At 31.1% G+C, this 26,695-nt stretch overlaps 1 protein-coding gene across 1 annotated transcript; it reads right to left on the bottom strand.

Annotated features, from left to right (window-relative positions):
* Nucleotides 1–238: 238 nt before the first annotated feature.
* On the bottom strand, nt 239–25,330 carry LOC141298254 (ubiquitin domain-containing protein 1-like). The gene is made up of 3 exons (XM_073828765.1): nt 24,800–25,330; nt 12,060–12,287; nt 239–5,883 (listed from the first exon to the last, which is right to left on the bottom strand). Exons 1-3 carry the CDS (start codon nt 24,870–24,872, stop codon nt 5,501–5,503), a joined length of 684 nt encoding a protein of 227 aa, XP_073684866.1. The 5' UTR covers nt 24,873–25,330; the 3' UTR covers nt 239–5,500.
* Between the last annotated feature and the right edge of the window lie 1,365 nt (nt 25,331–26,695).

Below are 26,695 nucleotides of genomic sequence, written 5' to 3'. Positions count from 1 at the left end.
TAGGTATAAAACATGTCTGCTTTAACCACATCTACATTCCTGCCCGCAGATGGCAGTGCAGTTGGAGGTGGTTAACCCAGTCTGCTGACTTTTAAAAAAAAAATTATATAAACACTTATTTTATTAGTTAAGGTCAGACAAACTTGTCCTAGACGCAAAACCTTTTGTAGCAGAGAAAACTGTGAACACTTGGAGATCTGAGAACATGCTGAAATAATTAACAGTTTACTGACAGACATCTGTTTGCTTTCCCAGCTGTTAATTTTAATTGACAATTAAAACATCTGAATAACAAATTGCTTGTAAATGTACATAAGTTTTGTAAAATAGGCCGTAAGCACATTAAAGAGTTTCACACACTTTATTTCTTAATATACAGATATTTGTCTATGAAGAAATTCATGTGAAAGTTTATGAAAAGTTTATGTATTTTGTGGGTGGGACATTTCTGCCATGCAAGAAATAAAAAAAATCATGCTTTGGTAAGCCATAATTATAAAGGGAAGTCATAATTATGTGATAAAACGTCAAAATGATCAAATAAAACAGTCAAACAGAAGTCAATTATGAGATCAAAAAACAATTGACGTTCAAAATTATGAAATAAAGCCAATTATGAGTCAAAATTGATAAAAGTCACAACGGTGACAAATAAGTCAATTACGACTGTAAAATTTTGATAAGAACAATTGACAAAACTCAAAATAATGAAATCAAAGTCGAACACCACTTTCAAAATTGAGATCAAGTCAATGATTTCAATCAAAATTGAGTATCACGAGATTAAAAGTCAAAATTATGACAATCGAAATTGACAAAAACATTTGATAAACGTTTAAAATAGACAAAATAATGAAATGTCAAATACCTGTCAACACTGAGATCAAATTGTGAAAAAGTCACAATTATAAGTCAAAATTATTGAATAAAACTACAATTATGACTGTCAAAATTATGAAATATTGTACAAAAATCATAATTACGACAGTCAATTACAACTTTCAATTGTGAGATAGTCAAAATTATGATCAGTTTTGACAAACTATTGATATACACTAAAAAAATGACAAAATAATGAAATAAGTCAAATACCAATGTCAAAATTGGGATCAGGTAACTGATTAGTCAAAATTATGAGTCACAATGAGATTAGTCATAATTATGACGACCAAAATTGACAAAAACAATTGATAAACACTCAAAATAATGAAAAAAAATAAAATAAATGAAATGTCAAATACCACTGTCAAAATTGAGATCAAGTCAGTGATTTCAGTCAAAATGATGAGAAAGTCACAATTAAGAGCTAAATTTTGACAAGAACAATTGATAAACACTCAAAGTTGACAAGTCAAACTAATAAGACAAATACAGGTCAAAATTGGGATTTAGTAAATTAGTCAAAATTACGTGAAAGTCAAAATTATGAGAAAGTCAAACTTGACAAAAATAATTGAAAACATAAAAAAAAAAAAATGACGAAAGTAAAAATAATTAAGTCGGATACCACTGTCAAAATGATGAGAAAGTCACAATGAGAAGTTAAAAACTACAATTGTGACTGTCAAAATTATGAGATGAAAATCCAAATGATGAAAAGTTGAAATGATAAAATGGTTGATCATGACAATGAATTTTTTTTTTAATCTCAGTGAATTATTTAATGTTTTTCTACTTTGCAATCACCATTTTGACTTTTCATCTCATAATGACTTGCCGTCTCAATGTTTAAACTATGTAGTGTGTCACAATTATGATTTCCTAAAGCATGATTCTTTGTCTTACGTGTCAGAAATGGGCATCCATAAACACAGGCCCACATCAGCTTGAGTAAAGTGTAATAATGGCTTCTTATAATCTGGGATCTGAAGGAAAACCGCCTGAAGTGAGTCTCCTGAACGTGTCCCAACACAGCGGGGCGAAAAAGATCCACATGTATGGCTTCCTAGCAGCTTCCTCAGTCAAATCTGGAAACTTCATGTCATGAGACAAACCTAAATCCACATCAGACATACATTCAAACAAAGATAACAAACAATACATAAAGAAAACATCTACTGAAACATTGCAGAAGAACTGTCTTATGCGGCTAGAATTATTGCAAAAATAACAGCAAGATCGCTCTTCGCGGTCTTAAATCCAAAACCAATCTAAAATACAGTCCCCATCTTCTGACCTTTATCCATTTCCACTCATTTTTTCAATGTTACTAACAGAAGTGTTTGTTTAACAAAGAGACAAAGCGGATGCCAATGAGAGAATAACTATCTTGTTGTTGTTTTTGTTTTATCATTAGCAGCAACAGCGCATCTATTGGGGCTGTTGTCACAGCATAAGGGTTTCATATTGTGCTGACTAAGGACAGGTTTTTCACACAGCTCCCGCCGCTACTAAATCAGAAAAAAGGCAGCAAAAAATGCAGGATTTGAGGAGTACACAATGCTACTGTGTACTGTTTCTATTTTATCAGAGTTTGTGATTCATGATGCACATGAGCGATGAGAGGAACTGAGTGATTCTTTGTCCCAAATGATGATTGTAGTTTTTTTTTGTTTGTTTTTTTTGCCCATACTTAATGGCAGGTTAAAGGGATATTTTATCCAAAAATGAAAATGGTCATTATTCATTTACTCGCATTGTTCCAAATTGATATAAAGTCACAATTGAGAGGGAAAAAAAAAATCAAAATGATGAACAATTATTATGAGATATAGTCAAGAAATTGACAAGAACAATCGATAAACATTTAAAATGGCCAAAATAACGAAGTCAAATAACACTGTCAAAATTGAGATCAAATCCATAATTTCAGTCAAAATTATGAGAAAGTCACAATTATGAAGTCAAAATGATCATATAAAACTACAATTATGACTTAAAATTATGAAAAGCAAAATCATAATTACAACAGTCAAAATTGAGATGAAAAAATTGACAAATGTCAATTAACATTGACAAAAACAATTGATAAACATCTAAAATTGACAAAAAGTCAAAATAATGAAATAAGTTAAATACCACTGTCAAAAATGGGTCAAAAACTCAATGATTTCAGTCAAAATTATGAAAAAGTCACATTTGACGTAAAGATTTGACGAAATGAGGGAAATAAAAGCTAAAGTGAAATATAGACTACCAGTCAAACGTTTTTTTTTTACAATTGTTTTGTTTTTAAAAAAAAAGTCTCACCAAGCCTGCATTTATTTGATCCAAAGTACAGCAAATGCAGTAAGATTTTGAAATATTTTTACTATTTAAAATAACTTGTTTTCTATTTAAATATAATTTAAAAAGTAATTTATTTCCGTGATCAAAGCTGAATTTTCATTATTACTTCAGTAATAAATAAATCAGTATATAAGAATGATTTCTGAAGGATCATGTGACGATCCTTCAGAAATCATTCTTATATACTGGTTTATTACTTTTAGTATCAAAACTGGAAACAGTAGAACCTGTGATACTTTTTTTAATAAAAAAGTTAAAAAGTCAATCAGTATATTTTACATTATATTTTAAAGGATATTAAAATACAAAAAATGAGAAAACCACTATTTTAAATTGAATTAACATTTCACAATATTACTTAATTTTTTTTGAAATTTTAATCAAATTAAAATTGATCAGCCTTGATAAGCAGTAAAGTCTCCTTATATATATTATATAAGAATTAATACTTTTATTCAGCAAGGAGGCATTACATTGATCAAAAGTGATGAAGACATTTATAATGTAACAAAAGATTTCTGTTTCAGATAAATGCTGTTCTTCTGAACTCTCTTTTCGTCAAAGAAACTTGAAAAAAAAAATTATACTCCGCTGTTTTCAACATAATAATAATAATAATAATAATAATAAATGTTATTTGAGCAGCAAATAAGAATGTTAGAATGATTTCTGAAGGATCATGTGACTGCTGTAATGACGCTAAAATTCATCTTGGAAATCAAAGGAATAAATTACATTTTAAAATATACTCAAATAGAAAGCAGTTATTTTAAATAGTAAAAACATTTCAAAAATTATGTTTTTTCTATATTTTAGATCAAGTAAATGCAGGGTTGGTGAGCAGAAGAGACTTTTTAAAAAAATCTTATTGTTCAAAATATATTTAGAGATAGTTTCATAATCATAATAGCAGTCAATTTTAAATTACAATTTAGCTTTTAGCTAATGTCATAAATATGACCTTTTATCTCATAATCTCACCTTTTTTTGTCAAACAAAAACATTTGACCACAATGACATTCATTTTATGGAGAAAAATATATATATTTTCAGATTTTGTAATCCACAAATTTGGAACGTAAGAGAGTAAATAACGAAAGAATTTTCATTTTGTGTTGAATTATGCTTTTGAACTTGCATTGCAAGTGCGTAAATGTTAAAATAAAGGCGTTAAATTATTTTCTGTGATAGCCGACCATACAATTCAAAGGAATATTCCTCAAATGCAAAACTTTTGCAATTCACAATGATAAACTAAAGTGATTTCTCTCATCCATAAAGGTCCATGCATCTTTCTATCATCAAAAAAATGCTTAAAAACAACAGAGGAAAGAAGTAACCCAGAGGAGAAGGAATGGCGTGACACAAGAAGCACGTCTAACGAACACGCCAGCGCTCGAGAGACTCGGACTAATGAGGAACAGTTGCCGTTGAGGTAATGAGCTGTTTCTAACCGGTGCGCTGATAATCAAGAGCAGAAAAACTTTAGTAAAAGAAAACATTTCCATCCTCATGAAAGCGAACCAATGTTGCAATGCGTTCTAAGCGTAATCAAAATATAACAGCCTTGTAATGCCACTGATAAAGGTTTAAGAATCATTAAAAAGTCTTACTTGAAGTTATTAAAAAAGCAAGGTAAAGTTTGGAATAGTACAGAATATAATCTCTCAAAATAGTAGCAATATCGACCGACTGCAGCCTGAGTGCTTACAGCTTAACAGCTCTAGAAAAACAGAAAGAAACACACTTTCATCTACATGGACCAGATGAAGATGTATACCATCGCTCTGTTTAATGCATCTTTGTGCACTCGGTTTTACACAGTGAGCCTTTTAGTTCACCTCCAGCGAACGTGTCCGAGTTGTAGATGAGCTACGTCGGATGAATCATCAGCGTCTTTTTCCGGTCGTAAGATTGCATAGAAAGTACTGTTGTGCTCAGAGACGTCAAAGTGTGAGAAGCGAAACAAAAACAGCATTCGGGAAACATCTACTCTTCTTCCAAGGCACAACTAACTCTAAGATACTCAAGTGTGCAAAATGAAGCTCGAGTTTGATTATCGATGATCTTAAAAGGGCTTTGAGAGGACCGTTTTGCAGGATATGCATAGTCAAGTCAAGTGTGCTTCGCTACCAGATTCACGTTGGCACTTCTGTTCAAGTCAGCACAGGTCTTTATCCTCCTTGTGCAAATGGTTTTGCACTTCTGCGTTCGTCCAGCTGCTGAGGTTTTGGTCCGTCATCCCTTTGTAGTCCGTCCGCTTCGCTTCGTCCTAGTGGTTCGGTGTGGGCTGGTTCACGATCACCTGGATGACAAAGTCCTTCTGGATCTTGGTGTCTTGCAGGCGGGTCTTGTCCGTGAGCAGCTTCCCGGAGAAGAACCAGCGCTGGTGGGCCAGGTCGATGTCCTCCTGAGCTTGCAGCTGCTTTTTGAGCAGGCCGATGGTGTCGGTCATGCTGGCGTTCAGACGCACGTCTTTGCCGGTGGAGAGACGCACTTTGAGCTGGAACTCTTTCTTTTGTGTTGTTGGGGGTTCGGGGTTGTCTGACAGGTCTTCTTCACTTCTTTCGGTGATCAGGTTGACCGGCGGAGCTAGGCAATAAACCGGTAGCTGGTAACGGTTGCCGAGTTCGTCGTAACACTCGGTTAGAGATCCTAAGGGGTTGAAAGTACAAACAATCATTAGTGATGGGGAAATAAAGTGGGAGAAACAGAGCAATAAGGGCTGTGCAGGGCTCGAAATTAACTTTTTTACTTGGTAGCACCCAATTTATTTTTTAGTAATGTGCCAATCTTGATTCTTCTTGGCCGATTCTGATTGCCAATGTTTTACAAGCAAATGGGCTGATTCTGAAAGCCTTTTTTATATATTTATTTTACGCCTTAACCCCTTAACTGTGGCCCCCCGTTTTTTAAAATAGGCATGAAAGTGCACTATCCAAACTTTAATTGTTGTAATTCATGAACACTTTGGAATACAGATCTAAGGCTGGTCTCTTTTTAAAGATGACAATCAGCAGATTATTGCAGAAGTGGAATTTCTTCAGAAAAATAAAGTATCAACAAATTATGTGAGTTTAAATTTACAGTAAATAAAATGCACTGTACAATTTTTATTATATTTGATATAAAATACATATTTTACATAACAGGTTTTATCCAAAATTTTATATTAAATTGAAGCCTCACATCTAAATAAGTTATGTTCCAAATTTGAAGTTGATATGAAAAAAATTAAGGTTCCTGTGAAAGTTTGTTTAGGCGTTATACCACAAACAGCCACCGGGTGCCATCCAAATGCCGTATATATCTTTTATGCATTTTTCTGACACAAAAGTCTACATTTTTCTACAAATTTTCAATCTAGCACAAAATAACCACCAAATATGCAATCCTGAGACTCAGACCTTTCCAATGATGTGCTTTTTGTCAAGATTGTTAAAAGTTGTGATTCTAAAAGGCTGTAATGCATTTTGTAATATGACACCGAACTACAGTCAGCGCTCTGTACACGCACAACTGTGTCACAAGTCACATGCACTACCCTTACAAAACGAATAAGGAATTTATTACATATTGACACATTTACATATTAAATAAATTAGCACGATAGTATCGTGTATCGGCGATCTCACAGGCTGACGATAGGACAATATGAAAATTGAGCATATCGCCCAACACTATGGAGCACAAAATCAAGTCGTAAGTAGCATGCAGTTGCCAAAAATACATTGTATGGGTCAAAATTGTCGATTTTTCATTTTTCTTTTATGCCAAAAATCATTAGGATATTAAGATCATGTCCCATAAAGATATTTAGCAAATCTTCTACCATATTTATACGTAACATAATATAAATTGTGACTCTGGAGCACAAAACCAGTCTTAAGTAGCACGGGTATATTTGTAGCAATAGCCAAAAATACACTGAATGGGTCAAAATTGTCACATTTTTATTTTATGCCAAAAATCATAGGATATCACGTTAAGATCATGTCCCATGAAAACATTTTGTAAATTTTCTAGCATAAATATATCAAAACCTAATTTTTGATTAGTAATATGCATTACAAAGAACTTCATTTGGACAACTTTAAAGACGATTTTTTGTAGATTTTTTTGCACACTCAAGATTCCAGATTTCCAAACAGTTGCATCTTGACCAAATATTGTTATCCTAACAAACCATATGTCCGTGTAAAGCTTATTTATTCATTCATATGTATACATCTCAAATTGTAAAAAAAAATTGACCAGGGTCTAGGGCCACATATACTTATTGGAAATGTACTTATTAATGTCTCATGTTTCACTATTTTAAAGAAAATATAAAAAAAAAAATGTACAAGTTAAATATTTTTTTTTTAATTTAAATATTTAGCAAATAAATAGTATATTAGGTCCAATATATTAAAAAAAAGTTATATTATCAACAAACAGAAACTTATGGGTCAAGCAACTGGCCAAAATAAAAGTTTGAAGAAACTGTGACAGAAATATATTACTTAATGTAATGATAGTACTAGTACTACTACTAATAATAATAAAATTTATTCCTAAAACATTATTTTTTTTAAGTAATATTTACCATAGAAATGTTAATGCTTTTGATTATTACAATATAATAAAACTATTCAAATGGAATCCAAAAATATTAAATGGCAAACACAAAATTTGAGAAAAAATAAAACTGAATTTGAGAAACATAAAATGTATTTCATAAGGCTTTAAAATTTAGTTTTAGTTAAACTTTTAATAAATTGTGTACGTTTCATGATTTCAATTAATTAGACATGCTTTGATTTATATTTTTTTTATTTAACCATTAAACCTGGAAAAAATGAAATTTGGGAAAAAATAAAGCAGATTTTGTGAGCTTTAATTTGCTCAAATCCTAGGTTCTCCAATGGACTACAGATGGACTCATTTCCCAAATTCTCACTTTATCATCACACTTTACATGTACATGACAGTAAATAATGGTCAAAACTACAATAAAATGAAATTACAGGCTTGTGCATTAGTATAGAAATGTTTTATTCCTTAGGTTTCGGTTTTAATTCTGTCTTCACATTCAACTTGAACACAGATTTAGCCGATAGGCATAGTAAGGCAAGTCAGGTTTGTTTGTTTAGCACATTGTTTGCATGCTGGTAATTTAGTTTTGCTATAAAATAATTTTGGCTAGGTGTTGATAATAAATGTTTTTTCTTTTTTTATAAATGCCACTATAATTTATGTGCATTTTAAACATGTTTTAAATTCTTGTTCTGTATAACTATTAATTTGAAGTACAATACCAGTCAAAAGATTTATAGATTTTTAATGTTTTTTTTTAAAGAATTCTCTTCCGCTTTAATCCAAAGTACAACAAAAACAGTAACATTTTGAAATATTTTTACTATATAGCTTTCTATTTGAATATATTTTAAAATGTCATTTATTCCTGTGATCAAAGCTGAATTTTCAGCATCATTACTCCACAATTTTGGCTTACATTTTATTTTTAGAAATCCTCATTACAGTGTAATTATACAATTAAGTACTGAGTAATATTAATGAACAACATGCACTTTAGATTAGTAGGATTAGAATTCGAATTTGCTTTGTGGTTAACTGCATGTAATTATGCATAATTTAATGTTATTACTACAGTAAGTACATGCAACACGGTAAAGTAAAGAATTTTAACCTAATTTTTATTATGTGCAAATTTCCAGAAAAAAAGGGTTCAATTTTTTCCATGTAAAGTTTTTTTTTTCCAGACTCAGTTTTAATGGTTACATTAAGAAATATAATCAAAAGCATGTCCAATTAATTGAAATCATGAAACATATACAATTTAACAGCAATTTATTAAAAGTTAAATAAAATAAATTTAAGGCCCTATGAAATATGTTTTATTTTTCTTGAATTCAGTTTTATTTTTACCAAATCCTGTATTTGCTGTTAATATTTTTGGATTCATTTTAATAGTTTTATTATTTTAGTATTTTATTCAGCTTTGATCACAGCAATAAATTACATTTTAAAATATATATTCAAATAGAAAGCAGTTATTTTAAGTAGAAAAAAATATTTCATTTTTTTTACTATTTTACTGTAGTTTGATCAAATAAATCTTTGATCACAGAAATAAATTCCAGTTTAACAGATATTTACATAGAAAACAGCTATTTGAAATACTAATACCATTTCACAATTTTACTGATTTTACTGTATTTATTTGTAGCAATTTATTAAAATTTTAGCAAAAATTACATTAAGGCCCTATGAAATATGTTTTATTTTTTTTGAATTCAGTTTTATTTTTACCAAATCCTGTATTTGCCGTTAATATTTTTGGATTCCATTTTAATAGTTTTATTAAGTTTTATTTTATTTTTTTATTCAGCTTTGATCACAGCAATAAATTACATTTTAAAATATATTCAAATAGAAAGCAGTTATTTAAATAGTAAAAATATTTCACATTTTTATTGTAGTTTGGATCAAATAAATGCAGGCTTGGTGAGCAGAAGAGACTTATTTAAAAAAAAAAAAAAAAATCAGGAACTGATGCTAAAAATTCAGCTTTGATCACAGAAATGAATTCCAGTTTAACAGATATTCAAATAGAAATCAGCTATTTGAAATACTAATAATATTTCACAATTTTACTGTATTTATTTGTAGCAAAGTTTTATAAATTTTTTTAGCAAAAATTACATTTTTAAGGCCCTATGAAATGCATTTTATTTTTCTTAAATTTAAATTTATTTTTACCAAATCCTGTATTTGCCGTTAATATTTTTGGATCGCATTCTAATAGTTTTATTATTTTATTCAGCTTTGATCACTGCAATACATTACATTTTAAAATATATTTAAACAGAAAGCAGTTATTTTAAATAGTAAAAATATCTCAAATATTTACCGTTTTTACAGTAGTTTGTATCAAATAAATGCAGGCTTGGTGAGCAGAAGAGACATATTTAAATAAAAAAATAAATTAAAAAAAAGTACACAATTAAAAGCAATTTATTAAAAGTAAAAAAAATAAATTAATTAATGCCCTTAAATACTTAAATTCAGTTTTATTTTTTTACCAAATTGTTTGTTGTTAATATTTTTGGATTCCATTTTAATAGTTTTATTAAGTTTTATTTTATTTTATTTTTTTATTCAGCTTTGATCACAGCAATAAATTACATTTTAAAATATATTCAAATAGAAAGCAGTTATTTAAATAGTAAAAATATTTCACATTTTTATTGTAGTTTGGATCAAATAAATGCAGGCTTGGTGAGCAGAAGAGACTTATTTAAAAAAAAAAAAAAAAAAATCAGGAACTGATGCTGAAAATTCAGCTTTGATCACAGAAATGAATTCCAGTTTAACAGATATTCAAATAGAAATCAGCTATTTGAAATACTAATAATATTTCGCAATTTTACTGTATTTATTTGTAGCAGTTTTATAAAAAAAAATAGCAAAAATTACATTTTTAAGCCCCTATGAAATGCATTTTATTTTTCTTAAATTTAAATTTATTTTTACCAAGTCCTGTATTTGCCGTTAATATTTTTGGATTCCATTCTAATAGTTTTATTATTTTATTCAGCTATGATCACTGCAATACATTACATTTTAAAATATATTTAAACAGAAAGCAGTTATTTTAAATAGTAAAAATATTTCAAATATTTACCATTTTTACAGTAGTTTGTATCAAATAAATGCAGGCATGGTGAGCAGAAGAGACATATTTATATATATTTAAAAAAAAAAAAAAAAAAAGTACACAATTAAAAGCAATTTATTAAAAGTAAAAAAAAATAAAATAAAAAAAATTAATGCCCTTAAATACTTAAATTCAGTTTTATTTTTTACCAAATTGTTTGTTGTTAATATTTTTGGATTCCATTTTAATAGTTTTAAGTTTTATTTTATTTTATTTTTTTATTCAGCTTTGATCACAGCAATAAATTACATTTTAAAATATATTCAAATAGAAAGCAGTTATTTAAATAGTAAAAATATTTCACATTTTTATTGTAGTTTGGATCAAATAAATGCAGGCTTGGTGAGCAGAAGAGACTTATTTAAAAAAATATATATATCAGGAACTGATGCTGAAAATTCAGCTTTGATCACAGAAATGAATTCCAGTTTAGCAGATATTCAAATAGAAATCAGCTATTTGAAATACTAATAATATTTCACAATTTTACTGTATTTATTTGTAGCAAAGTTTTATAAAAAAAAATTAGCAAAAATTACATTTTTAAGGCCCTATGAAATGCATTTTATTTTTCTTAAATTTAAATTTATTTTTACCAAATCCTGTATTTGCCGTTAATATTTTTGGATTCCATTCTAATAGTTTTATTTTTTTATTCAGCTTTGATCACTGCAATACATTACATTTTAAAATATATTTAAACAGAAAGCAGTTATTTTAAATAGTAAAAATATTTCAAATATTTACCGTTTTTACAGTAGTTTGTATCAAATAAATGCAGGCTTGGTGAGCAGAAGAGACATATTTATAAAAAATAAAAATAAAAAACGTACACAATTAAAAGCAATTTATTAAAAGTAAAAAAAAAAAAAAAAAAAATCCAGTTTTATTTTTTACCAAATTGTTGTTAATATTTTTGGATTGCATTTTAATAGTTTTATTAAATTGGAATAATCAAAAGCATCACTAATTATTTAATTGATGAGTTCATTTTGATTATTGCACAATTTAGCACCTGATTAACATTCTTCCATATTTCTCCTTTCCCAGTTCCACAAAAGACAGCAAGTCAAACACACAGAGCTGGTTTCGGTGTCACGACTCTCACCGTGGGGTAATGTGATGTTGGCTCCGTCCACGATCGCCTGAGCCAATTCGTGATCGTTGCACTCCAGAGCCACAGCGGCGGCCTTCAGGGCGTCCCAGATCTCCTTACGGCCCTCGAACGCCGGAGCCGTATCCCAGAACTCGTCTCTCTTACTGCGGAGCTGGCCCTCCGTCATCGGGTAATCGCTCTTCCACTTCAGCTTGTCTTTCTTCAACGGTTCATTACGACCTGCGGACGCAGATGAGGTGTGAATTAGCACTAATGTGAGAGAATTGTAGGCCATACAGCATTTCCTGGAATTTCCAGCTTTGATGATTCATGAGGATCAAAGCGAGGGCCGCTTTAGTTTCGAGCGTTACGCCAGAATTCTACTATTCCAATGAATTCTGATGAGGTTAGACTTGAATCAAGCGTACGTGCAGATCCACAGCAAAGATTTTACAAATGTAGGCCGACAAACTTTTCCATCAGTGCTTTCATGAACGCCTTCACTGGGCAACAAACAGGAGATTGAGTGGAATGTAAAAGTAATAGTGCAATAAACAAGAATTGACATTTAGTGCTTTCATGTGATGATGGTGTAATGGAATATCACTGAGGAAATGTACAACATTACAGTAGAAAGAAAAATCATCAAGTTAGTATTTACACATATACTAGCTTTCAAAAAAATTAAAAAAAAAAAAGAAATTACTTGAGCAGGAAATCAGACTATTAGAATGATTTCTGAAGGATCGTGTGACACTGAAGACGAGTAATGATGCTGAAAATTCAGATTTGATCGCAGAAATAAATTATATTATAATATATATCGAAATAGAAAGCTGTTATTTTAAATGGTAAAATATTTCACATTTTTAACTACAGTTTGGATCAAAATAAATGCAGGCTTTGTGAGCAGAAGAGACTTGTTTAAAAAAAAAAAAAACTCAGCAACTTATGTTTAAATTTAGCTTTGATCACAAAAATAAATTCCAGTTTAACAGATATTCACATAGAAAGCAGCTATTTGAAATACTAATAATATTTCAGAATTTTACTGATTTTACTGTACTTTTAATCAAATAATTCCAGCCTTGGTGAGCATAAGACTAGAAATACTTCATTTGCACTGCTGCTTAAAAGTTTGTGATCAGTAAGATTTTTAAAGACGTTTTTCTGCTCATCAAGGCTACATTTATTTGGTCAAAAATACAGAAAAAGATTGTAAAATTTTTTAAAGAAAAAAATTAACACTTTTATTCACCAAGGATGTTAAATTGATTAAAAAAAGTGATAGCAAAGACTTATATTGTTAGAAAAGATTTATATTTTGAATAAACTCTGTTCCAACCTTTTATTCATAAAGAATCCTGAAAAAGAAATCACAGGTTCCAAAATAAATAATAAAGCAGCACAAATGTTTCCAAAATTGATAATAAAAGTAATTAATCAGCATATTAGAATGACTTTAAGAATCACGTGACACTGAAAACTGAAATATTGGCTGATAAAAATTCAGCTTTGCATCACAGAAATAAATTATATTTTAAAATATATTAATATCGAACATTATTATTTAAAACGGTAATAATATTTCAGAATATTACAGTTTTTACTGTATTTTTAATAAAATAAATGCAGCCTTGAAGCGCATAAGAGACATCTTCAAAAACATTACAAGTGTTGAGCAGCAGTGTATATGAGATAATATAGATATATATCAAGCACAAATTAAATAGGAAAATAAATGAGAAGTTAATTAGTATAAATATAAAACATGATTTGAGTACAGCAAGCTCTCAAATAAAAGCAGAAGTGAACGACACTCGCTTATATTCCCATGGCTGAGCAAAGGTTGTGTATTTATGACTGTTTGTCTGTAAATACTGCCCTCCCTAATGACTGATCACTTCAGGCAAAAAACAACAGCCTTCATCCATCAACAAGCCTGAAGGCACCTCCTGACCCTCAAGTTATCTGCTCAAACAAAGCCTCTGTTTGGATTCAACAATCGTACGTTAAGCAGAACACACAGCTGATCAGGTCTTTAAGATTACAACACACTGTGTGTTTGCATTAGGCCTGAAATAAATACTTACATTATCAACAGCTGTCTACAAATATTATTGTTAAATAGTCATTTAGCTCAGTTCAAAGTGTTGATGTTGCACCGTTTATTAATAGTAATACATTTACAGTTCATTAAAACAAAGTAGCTCTACTGAAGACAATGGCATCAAGCTCAGTTCTGTTCAGGTTCATGTTCATTATTTGAAGCTCTAATAACAAATCAATCTTTTTGACGTGGTTAAAATTAATGAGAAGCACTGTGAAAACAATAACAGACATTAACAGACATTCCTGTCTGGATGGGATTAGGTTTCTCAGAGGATCCAAAAACAGTCATCTGTTCAGTAATTTTAGCAAACTGTGAGAAAAACAGTTGTGTTTGATTCAGACCGGATTAAAACGGCTCAAGACTTTGCAGTCGCTCCAGCTATTCCAGATTATCACTAATAAAAACAATGTGGTCGCTCTATCTCTAAATAAAAATTTTAAAAATAAACTGATTAACAGAGTATTTTTGTATTTTATTTAAAAAAAAATTATATTAATAAATATTTTCATATTTAAAAAAAGACACATGCTTTAGATTTTTTGTTCATTAAATTTACATTTAGTTAATAAATTATATTATATTACATTATATTATAACTTGACAAATATTCCTATTAAAATATTTAGTTTTAATTTATATGGCCAAAAAGAAAGATGAAATTCTATAATTCTGATATAATAAAAATGTATTTCTATAAAACTGCTGGAGGAAACCGTGCTATTCCAGAATAATGATTTGATTATAACAAATAAAAATAATGTGTGCTCTCCAAAAAAAAAAAACAGGGGAAAAAAAATTATATATATATATATAGAACGGTCCCTGAGGTTTGCTTATACTTGTTTGGAAATTTTTTGTCATGTAAAAATGACACATGCTTAAGATATATAAAATTGACATATAGCTAACGTATTATTTACTAAAATAACTCAAAATTTGAAGTCAAATTTGAAATAATTAATTAAAATTCAGAATTTGACAAATAATCCCATTACACTACTTTTATAGTATTTTTCACAAATTAAGAAAATTACTATTTACATATTTATATGGCCAAAAAGTAAGATGAAATTCTATTTCTATAAAATTGCTGGAGGAAACCATACTATTCCATAATAGATATTTGATTATAACAAATAAAAACAAACATAAAGTCAACAGATTTTTTATTTTATAATGACCCTGAGGTCCACTTATAATTGGTATGATTTAAATAATTAAAATAAATAAATATCAATTTGTTTATTGCCATGCCAGAACCTATGGCTATATTTTTAATCTTAACTTTATAAACAAATTTAACTTTAAAAAAAAAAAAAAAAATTCTAAATCATTTTAAGAAAAAAAAAATCAGAACTTGACAAATAATCCTCTTACGATATTTTACAGCATTTTTCTTTCTTTCTTTTTTTTTGGACAAATTAAGAAAAATACTATTAAAAATCCAAAAAGTGTAATTTGGTGCAGATGCTGATATTTACAGTCAAACCAACATTTAGTCAGACACCTTCAACATTTCTCACATTATGACAGTTTATTCTCTATAGTTTAGAAAATGGCAATAAAATATGACAAGAACTGTTAAAACTGTGAAAACAAATTCGTCTTGATAATGTAAGATAACTTTGATAAAAAGGTATGTAGTTAGTATGACATTATTTACACAACTATCAATACTTTGTTGACCAATTCCCAAGCAATGCTTAATTTTGTTCAGTCTGTGATATACAAGCACTTACTTTATCAGTTTTACTGAAAGTCCACTTTATGAAGAATTTTTGGGTATACTATGTCAGAGTTTACTTTATTTTGCCATTCTCACTTTCATAAATGAACTACCGTGTCCTGCACCCACTAAAAATAATATCAAAAATTATATCTGGTGTCTGAACAATTTTTGGTTAGACTGTATATGACCAAAAAGTAAAAGTAGCCAATCTATATTTCCAATAATATGTCTAAACTTTGTGGCTTTAAATGTTTATAAGATGTTTAAAGACTTGTTTGAATGATAGAAATGCATATTTGCTGATTGCAATGGTTTGCCTTTCTCTTTTTAGACCTAAACACTATGGGTCAAAATTATAAAAAAAAAAAAATCATTAGTACAATGTTCTCAATGCTGGAGTTCATGTGTAGAGACCCAGACGATACTTCGAGCAAAGTTTCATGAAAATAAAGAAAACTCTTTGAATGAGAAGGTGTGTCCAAACTTTTGGTCTGTACTGTATATATATATATATATATACAGTAGTCAACATTCGAAGTGGATCAAAACCTTTCATCAAATTTGTCCTAAAACCAAAAAGAATACCCGTTCTTATCTTAGGACAACTTTTGATTAACTTTTTTGATCCACTTCGAATGTTGACTACTGTATATATATATATATATATATATAGTTCCCTGAGGTTTGCTTGTTTAAATGATAGAAATGCATATTTGCTGATTGCAATGGTTTGCCTTTCTCTTTTTAGATCTAAACAGTATGGGTCAAAATTATAAAAAAAAAAAAAAATAAATAAAAAAAAAAGAATGCCAAAAAAATCATTAGGACATTAAGCTAAGATCATGTTCCATGAAGATATTTAGTCAATTTTACTACCATAAATACTTTAAAACTTTTTTTATTAGTAATATGCATGGCTAAGAACTTCATCTGAACAACTTTAAAAGCGATTTTCTCAATATTTAGATTTTTTTGCACCCTCAGATTGCAGATTTTCGAATAATTGCATCTCAGCCAAATATTGTCCTATCCTAACAAACCACACATCAATGGAAAGCATTATTTACTTAGCATTATTTAGTCAGCTTTCAGATGATGTATAAATCTCAATTTAAAAAAAAAGACTGGTTTTGTGGATCAGAGTCACATATTTTTAACACAAGGCTTCCAAAAAACAATGAAGAAACGATATATTTAAGTCTACAGACAGTGCAAGAATGCAAATGCCTAATATGCAATGTTTCGAAGCGTTAGCAGAAATCTGATCAATAACCACGTTTAAAAACTTCCCATAAACCATAATATGAACAATAGTGATGCTTGCCTAATAAACCTGCTACAGAAATAAGGAAGTTGACACCGAAGGCGAGTGTACGTGACTCCGTTGTCACGCTTTCCCATCCTCATGCTGCTCTGACTGTCTTTCATCCAAACATATTATTTATAGCATATAGGTGTAATAAGTTATCATCAGGGCACATTGTGTGATTTACAGCGCTGGTCCACCCAGAACTCTTCACTCCACCTGACAGTACAATGATGGAGAAGTGGATGAGTGTCATCAGCATTTCAAAACATAGGCAGGATGTAAGTATTACAGGAAGTCTGGTGCTTTAAACCAGCTTAACATTGAAAAGAACACCATATATAGTCTGATATAGTGAGAATATGAAGTACAAAACAGCTCAGTTTTATTCAGGGGCTCAAACGGAGCAAAAATTTGTTATTTGTGAATCTGCAAAAAAGTCAACATACAAATATATATTAGTGATGCACCGAATGTTCGGCAACTGAAATTATTTAGCTGAAAATAGCAAATAAAGCTCTTTCAGTGTTTGCTGAATAAGTGAAAAGGCTGAATAAATTAGAGGCGTGCACTAATGATCAAACATGTGTTCAGTGTGGAAGCATTTAAAACTGTCAGAGAAAGATGCAAAAATCATTCCAAGCAGCGACAGCGAGAGACTGTTTAGAAGCGCATCGCATGTCTTCGTGAGAAGAGAAAGGTTACTGTATGATGACTGAAATCATCCATTAGTCAATCAACTCCAGAACGTTCTGTTGTCTAATACACCAGACACCAATTGTATTTATTCTGACAGCAGCTCCTTAGCCAGGGTTCAAAGCCCAAAGACGACAATCATTCAGAAATCTGCTGCTGCCAGCAAAAACTAGGACTGAGCTCTTCTTGAGGGTTTACCACTAAATAAAAGACAACATTCAGAAATGTTAGTATTGTCATTTTACTGTTGTTCTGTCAATAAAATAAAGACAAAAATAATGATAATCATTACAACAGCTCTATTAGTACATTTATTCTAACATTGTCCTTTGCTCAGCAAGGCAGCATTTATTTCTATATTAAAAACCCATGCCTGATTCAAGAAGGGGGTCTTAAAAATGAATAAAGAATATTATTTGACTAACTTAGTCATTTTAAGTTAAATTGCACTTTGTTGGTAGGCTGCAATGTCTACTAGAATGTTAAAAATGTTCAGTTCAATATTTTTAAATTGTTGTTTTGTAATTGTTTTTTCTTTGAAAAGCAAGACAAAACTGTAAAAAGCACATTTTGGCTATTTAACTTATGCAATAGTAAAAAAAAAAAAAATTGGGGACACAAAAAAGCGTGTTCAATAATCGGCCTTCAGCCCAGTGCTTGTTTATTGTTGGGCTTCGGCATAGATATAAAACAGTTCAAGTATAAAACAATGTTAGCTTAAATGTTAAACCTAGATAAATGTGTTTATCTAAATTATTTTCAGTGGAAGCTATTTAAAATTATCTGTATTATTTGTGTGCACTCAACAAAACGTTACAAACAGTGCTTTTATAAAATAAAGAAAAACATGATGCAATTTCTGCCGTCTCGTTCTTGAAAGCTTTAAATATTACTTAAAAAAATAAAACAAATCAAAAACACAAAAACTCTTTTATTATGTAATCCGTAGATGCATTTCTCTCTTAAGGTGCATCCAAAAGGGAGATTGCGAGACAGGATCTTTGCGACACTGACTCAAAATACACTAGTTTATTAATAAAAAATAAAAAAAATCTAATATGTCCTTACTCTCTCTCTCTTTTAAGTTCTCAAACTTTGATCTAGTAATACTGCTAATATAATAACAATAATAAAAGTCTTGTAATCAGATTCACAAACAAATGACTTACAGACGTATTTGACTCAAATGCTCACAAATCAGTCTAATATGTGCATTATGAATATTTTACATCATTATTAAGCAAAGTTTGAGAAGTACACACTTTCTAAATAAGAAATAGTAATAATTATTTAAAAAAAGATTTTAACTTCTCAAACTTTGTACTAGTAATACTACTAATATAATAACAATAATAAAAGTCTTGAAATCAGATTTACAAACAAATGACTTACAAACAGACATATTTGAGTCAACAAATGCTCACAAATTAGTCTAATGTGTGCATTATGAATATTTTACATCATTATTAAGCAAAGTTTGAGAAGTACACACTTTCTAAATAAGAAATAGTAATAAAAAAAAGTTTTAACTAAAACTTTGTTCTAGTATATCTATTAATATAATAATAATAATAATAATAATAATAAGTCTTGTAATCAGATTCACAAACAAATGACTTACAGACTTATTTGAGTCAAAAATGCTCACAAATCAGTCTAATATGTGCATTATAAATATTTTGCACATATCTGGAAACAAACATTGCTCAAAAGATCCTGATGATCAGATTTTTCTACAAAATGATTGGAGAATCAAGTAAACCAAGCTGCTTCAATCCAGTAAGTGTTCATCTGGAAATATTACTAGTTATTCTGACATTTACTTGATAAAAACAAGTCAAGATTTGACCGCAAAAAGACACGTGAAGCTTTTTATTGATACAAAAACGATCAATCATATGACAGAAGGCATGATCATCTTGATCCTTTAGAGGTCTTAGAAAGTAGGATTTATGGGGTCAATCTAATAAAGTCCTTTCAAAGTGACAGGCAGAGAAATGTAGACAAATGGCTGTGTTTACAAGCCGGTGCTTTGGTCAAATAAAAGAGACCACTGACAATGTGAAGAACTCCAAATGGGACTCTAAACGTTCCCAGAAGCCAAGCGATTGATGCCCGTTTCTTTTATTTCTCTCGCAGCTTCATTGGCCCTCGCTCTGCCACAAATCAAAACAGTGCGCATTCCCCAAGAACAAAACTCTGTCTCAACACGTGACCAGACGGAAGGAGCGCATGAAGAAGGTCAAAGCGCTTATTCCACGTTATGATTATGGTCTTGTGCCACAACAAGAAGACTCAGAATGTGACTGTCAAAGTTCAGCACCTTGTATAATCCTCCCAGTCAAATCATATGGAAATAGCTCTCTTGTTGTCTTGAGGCTCTAGGGTGCCGAATGAAGTTGCATTCCTCTCTTGTAATTCTCTCGTTACAGTCACACACCCAACACAAGCAGAGACAGATCCTCCTCCTCCTCCTCACCCGCCTGACAGGAACACCAGATCGCCCCGCTGACAAATTAAGTCTAATGTGTGCATTAAAGGAACACTCCACTTTTTTTTTTTGGAAATAGGCTCATTCTCCAACTCCCCTCGAGTTAATAATTTGAGTTTTTCCGTTTTGAAATCCTTTCAGCCGTATTCCTGTTCTGGCGATATCACTTTTAGTATAGATCATTGAATCCTATTAGACCAATAGCATCGCGTTCAAAAATGACCAAGGCCTTTCGATATTTGTCCTATTTAAAACTTGACTCTTCTGTAGTTATATCGTGTACTAATACCGGCGGAAAATGTAAAGCTATGCTAATAGTGATATCGCCAGAACAGGAGAATGGCTGAATGGATTTCAAAAGGGGAGACAAACACTGTTTTTTCATGCACCTGTCAAGTTTGAGATTTTGGGCTTTTTGGTGTCTCATAAAGTGTTTTTTTTCAGACTAGTGGAAAGAAAACACCCAAAAGACACTGTTTCTTTTACAGCACTTATCTATTTGTGTCAATAGATTTCAATTACAATACATAATTTTAAAGGCAAATTTGCTTTTTCTCCTACACTGAGCCATAAATCTCCACTACAGCAGCACTTACACACACCACACTTTACATTTGTATTCCTGTCTATATTCTGGAGGTTTTTACAGAGGGATTTGTTCATATAGAATTTGCTTGATTTTATACAACATTTTATTCCGCAAAAAACTGTAAAAAGTGAGATTCCCAAAATCCCCTCTGTAAAAACATTTGAATCTAATATGTCAAAAAAATAAACAAGAATTTTGAAACGTACTTCATCCAGTGTTTAGATTTTTGTACTAGAAATGTATGCAAATTAGCGCATATTTCATTAAACAATGCCTCGTTTGCATATTTAAACCTAACATTTTAGAAAACTTGTAATAGAAAATGTAATCAATCAATCAACTAAGTAAAATGATAACTATTAGTTCATTTTTTACCCTGTTCACTTGCAGTGTCTCGCCTTAAAAATATTTTAATTTCTCAAACATTGCTTTAGTAATACTTCTAATAACAGTAATAGTTCAAACAAATGACTTATGAACATTTAAACATACAAATCAGTCTAATGTGCATTATGAATATTTTACATCATTAAGCATATTTAAGAAGTGCAAAACTTTCTACATAAAATATTAATAATTCTTTAAAAAGACTATATTATCAAACTTTGTACTAGTAATACTACTAATATTATAATAATAGCAATACAAGTGACTCATGAACAGGTTTATTTGAGTCAAAAACACTCACAAATCAGTCTAATATGTGCATTATGAATATTTTATATTATTAAGAAAAGTTAGAGAAGTTCAAAGGTTAGGTAGCAACAACTATAATAATGATTCTCAAGTTTTGAACTCAAAAGTTGCTCTGGTAGTAATAATAATAATACTTTAAAAAATTATCTTTTAATATCAACAACAATAGTGTTGTTTTTGTCATTTATGAAAAGTTAATCTGTGATCTAAATTGCAGCTCATTTATTTTTATTATTGTTAGGGCTGATATCTCACTCGAGAACCACTTTCTGTTAATTAATAAACTTGCCAAACTTTGCTCTGCTGTGAAGACAGACTGGACTGAACTGGAGAGATGCATTGTCTTCTGGCAACAGACAAGTAACACACAGCCCACGTGTGAATGAATATCTTATCTCCTGTTCAAAGCAACACATATCATGCTGGAGCACAGATAACTCAACAATACACCGATAGACGACTGCAGCCACTTTCACTGATAGACGTCAAACACATGTCACTGACAGAATACAATGCTCTCCTTTAATGGAATGAACTGGCTTTGGCTTTCAATCCCAATCATGTTTCACTACAGTTTAAGGAAAACGCAGAAAAACAACAGGCACGACGGTCACATGGAGCGAACATGCAGAGACATGCCCTGAGACGGGACACCACTGCCAGCTCCAACATGCTTACAGCTGGAGAAAAAAACCAGATACAGCATATGAGGAGATAATGCACAAAACTGGGAATGTTTCTAAGGGCCAGTACTGTCAAATCCACAACGAGACTGCAAAAGCTACTAAACATCTTTTTTAACATTCAAACTATTGTGTAGTAAAGGGAAGTGGAACTTCAACAATGAGATAAAGCAGAAGTGTTGCATATTGTTCTCAAATTAGGGTTATAAAGACGACGCACCTAACTGTTGCACCTACAATGAACTTCTGATTAAAATGCAAGGCTTTTTTAGGCGTTGGCAACAGGGATCGTACTTTTTAGCCATTGGTTTCCAAAAACAAACTATACAAAATAATGTTCTGGGAACCAAAAATTAACATTCTGGCAATGTTCTAGGAACCAATAATGTTTGGCTAACCAAAAACAAGCCATAAAAACAAAACATTCTGGGAATGTTCTGCAAACCAATAATTAACATTCTGGCAAAGTTAAATCCTTCCTGGCTAACCAAAACAATATAAAAATAACGTTCTGGGAACCAAAAACTAACGTTCTGGGAAACAAAAACTAATGTTCTGGGAACGTTCTACAAACCAAAAACTAACATTCTGGGAACGTTCTGCATACCAAAAATTTATGTTCTGGGAAAATATAAACTATCCTGGCTAACCAAAAACCACAAAAAATAATGTTCTGGGAACCAAAAACTAACATTCTGGGACTGATCTAGGAACCAAAAACTAATGTTCTAAAAACATTAAGAAAACCTTCCTGGCTAACCAAAAACAAACCATTAAAAAATAATGTTCTGGGAACATTCTAAACAAAAACTAATGTCCTGGGAATGTTAGGAAAACTTTCCTAGCTAATCAAAAACCAGCCATAAAAAAAACAACGTTCTAGGAAGTCGGAACCAAAAAGTAATGTTCTGGGAACATTCTACAAACCAAAAACTAACGTTCTGGGAACATTAAGCAAAAATTAACGTTCTGGGAAAGTTAAAACTTTCCTGGCTAACCAAAAACCATATAAAAATAACATTCTAGGAACCAAAAACTAAAATTTCTGGGAACCAAAAACTAATGTTCGAGGAATGTTTAAACTTTCCTGGCTAACCAAGAACCATAAAAAAAATAATGTTCTGGGAACCAAAAACAAACATTCTGGGAACTTTTTATGAACCAAAATCTAAAGTTTTGGGAACATTCTGCAAACCAAATATTAACGTTCTGGGAAAGTTAAAACTTTCCTGGCTAACCAAAAACTATAAAAAATAACGTTCTGGGAACCAAAAACATTCTGGGAATGTTCTAGGAACCAAAAATTAACGTTCCTTTCGTGGCTAACCAAAACAAACCATAAACAAAAAACGTTCTGGGAATGTTTAACAAACCAAAAACTAACATTTTAGGAACATTAAGAAAACCTTCCTGGCTAACCAAAACCAAGCCATAAAAATAATGTTTTAGGAAACTTTAACCAACCAAAAACTAACGTTGCTGGGAACGTTAAGAAAACTTTCCTGGCTAACCAAAACAAACCATAAAAAAATAACGTTCTGGGAATGTTTAACAAACCAAAAACTATTGTTCTGGGGATGTTGAGAAAACCTTCCTGGCTAACAAAAAAAAAAAAAAAAAAAAAAAAAAAAACACATTCTGGCAATGTTCTAGGAACCAAAAACTAACATTTTAGGAACATTAAGAAAACCTTCCTGGCTAACCAAAACCAAGCCATAAAAATAATGTTTTGGGAACGTTTAACCAACCAAAAACTAACGTTGCTGGGAATGTTAAGAAAACTTTCCTGGCTTACCAAAAACAAACCATAAAAATAACATTCTGGGAACCAAAAATTAACATTCTGGCAATGTTCTAGAAACCAAAAACTAATGTTCCAAGAACATTAAGAAAACTTCCTGGCTAACCAAAAACAAACCATAAAAAAACGTTCTGGGAATGTTCTACAAAACAAAAACTAACGTTCTGGGAACATTAAGAAAACCTTACTGGCTAACTAAAAACAAGCCATAAAAAATAACGTTCTGGGAACGTTCTACAAAATTAAAACCAACATTCTGGGAACGTTAAGAAAACTTTCCTAGCTAACCAAAACCTAACCATAAAAAAAAAATAGATTAGGGGAACCAAAAATGCTCCAGGAACCAAAAACCAACGTTCTAGGAACATTAAGAAAACTTTTCAGGCCAATCAAAACCAAGCCATAAAAAGTAACGTTCTGGGAACAAAAAATTGTTAGTTGGGTGGTAGTTTGATGCATATATCAAAACACATATGAGTTGACATAAAAAGCCTTCTAAAATGGTAATATCGTGGTGCTGTTTGTTTATGGTCTGTCTTTTTCTCCCACACCGGGTCAAGTCGATACACCTGATATTTGCATGTTTTCAAGAAAGACATAAACGGAAACAAGTATGCAAAGCAGCATCGCAGATGCACCGAGTCTCACCTCCACGCTTCCTCTGCGTCCTCGAGCTGTGTCCGCGTGACTCCGCGCGCTCTCGCCCCACGCATCCTCCCATGATTGTCAATCAAGCGCAGGCCACATCTCAAGACAGCATCTAGATTCACTCCGGCTTGGATATCACTTCAGTTCCCAAGCGGAAACAGTGCTACATTTCAGACTACAGTACTATAGATGATGATCTAAGTAAAGTACAAGCATTAAAGGGAAGTCTCCGCTCAAAACTCAGCAAAAGTCCAAACTGAGGGTCACGCGATGATCTATCGGGTGTCTGGCACGACAGTCGCGTTTAGTTATTTCTGGCTTGATCCCACAAGCTAACTTACAGCGGCTAGCCAAAACACGAGCTTCATCCTCAACTCAGAAATACAGTCTAAAAGATGAAAACAACACCAGCGAAAGTAGTATTCGAGCTTTATAGAATATTCCGTGCTCGCTTTGTTGTATTTCAACATATATATGCGTCGCTAACCTGCTTCAGTTCTTTATCTGTCGCTAGTCTACCTTTCCCCTCACTGATGTTTCCAACTAGTTCACGTTACTGGCGCGCACCGCGCACGCGCGCTTTGACCACGTGACTCCAGCAGAGCCCCTCCTCTAGAGGGAGACTTCAAACTCCGCTTAAAAATCGTGGAAAGTTTGCCACATAATAAACACACTGCGCGTCCGCTGATCGTCACAGATTCATTTTGGACTGAGCTATTTGTTTTACAGTGCAATAAAGCGATTTAACGTCTAAAAATGGCATTATCACTCCATTACGTCTGGAAAAAAACACTTTTAGCTTTACTGTCCTGACAAAGTACATTGTGTATCGCCAAAGCATCAAAATAACACAGAAATATATCAAGGAACCTTTTTGTTTTGGGTTGTTGTTGGATTCAGTAAATCTGAAATATGCATTTATTTAATAATTGCTAACAAAAAAATATTTTAAGTACAGTCTCAAATCATTGCATTAGAAAACAAACATTCTTTGGACAAATTAAATGATAGTTTGATGCGTAAATGAGAATATTTGTAAGTTCACATAAACTAACTTTTAAAAAACCAAGAACATTAAGAAAACTTTCCTGGCCTACCAAAAACAAACCATAATGTTCTGGGAACCAAAAACTAACATTCTGGGAACATTCTACAAACCAAAAAAATAACGTTCTAGGAATGTTTAGAAAATTTTCTGGCTAACTAAAAACAAAACATTTAAAAATAACATTCTTGGAACCAAAAACTAACATTCTGGGAACGTTCTACAAACCATAACATAACGTTTTGGGAATGTTAAGAAAACTTTCCTGGCTAACCAAAAACAAACCATAAAAAATAATGTTCTGGAAACCAAAAACTAACACTCTGGGATTGTTCTACAAAACAAAAACTAACGTTCTAGAAACGTTAAGAAAACTTTCCTGGCTAACCAAAAACAAAACATTAAAAAATAACATTCTGGGAACCAAAACCTAACGTTCTGGGATTGTTCCACAAACCAAAAAATAACATTCTAGAAATGTTTAGAAAATGTTCCCGTCAAACCAAAAACAAACCAAAAACAGATGTATGAACAGTAAGCCTAAGTGAATTAAATGAAGGTTTGTAATAATAAAACAACAAGAAAAGTGAGTCTAAAGAACTGTAAACTCAACAAACGATTAGAACTACATGGAAAATAGTTTAGAACAACTGAACAAATTGAATTTTTAGCAATACAAAACAGATCGTTCTCCTACTTGATATTAAAATTTGGTGTGTCTTACCATATTGTTTTAATGTACTTATTACAAAATCTTAATTATGAGCACAAAACAGTTTTATCATTTACTGCACATTGTTATTCTTTTTGTTATTTCCCTATAAAGAATATTGGACCTGAAGTCTCACCCA

This window comes from Garra rufa, chromosome 22 (assembly GCF_049309525.1).
Source record: "Garra rufa chromosome 22, GarRuf1.0, whole genome shotgun sequence".
Classification (NCBI taxonomy): Eukaryota; Metazoa; Chordata; class Actinopteri; order Cypriniformes; family Cyprinidae; genus Garra; species Garra rufa.
Note: the sequence above shows the minus strand (reverse complement) of the source record. Positions and strands in the feature narration are given on the sequence as shown.

Coding starts and splice junctions, on each gene's coding strand:
- LOC141298254 (XM_073828765.1), bottom strand. CDS start 24,872: ATGGGAGGATGCGTGGGGCGAGAGCGCGCGGAGTCACGCGGACACAGC. Junction 12,288..24,799: donor GACGCAGAGGAAGCGTGGAG/GTGAGACTCGGT, acceptor CTGCGTCCGCAG/GTCGTAATGAACCGTTGAAG. Junction 5,884..12,059: donor CAACATCACATTACCCCACG/GTGAGAGTCGTG, acceptor TCAACCCCTTAG/GATCTCTAACCGAGTGTTAC.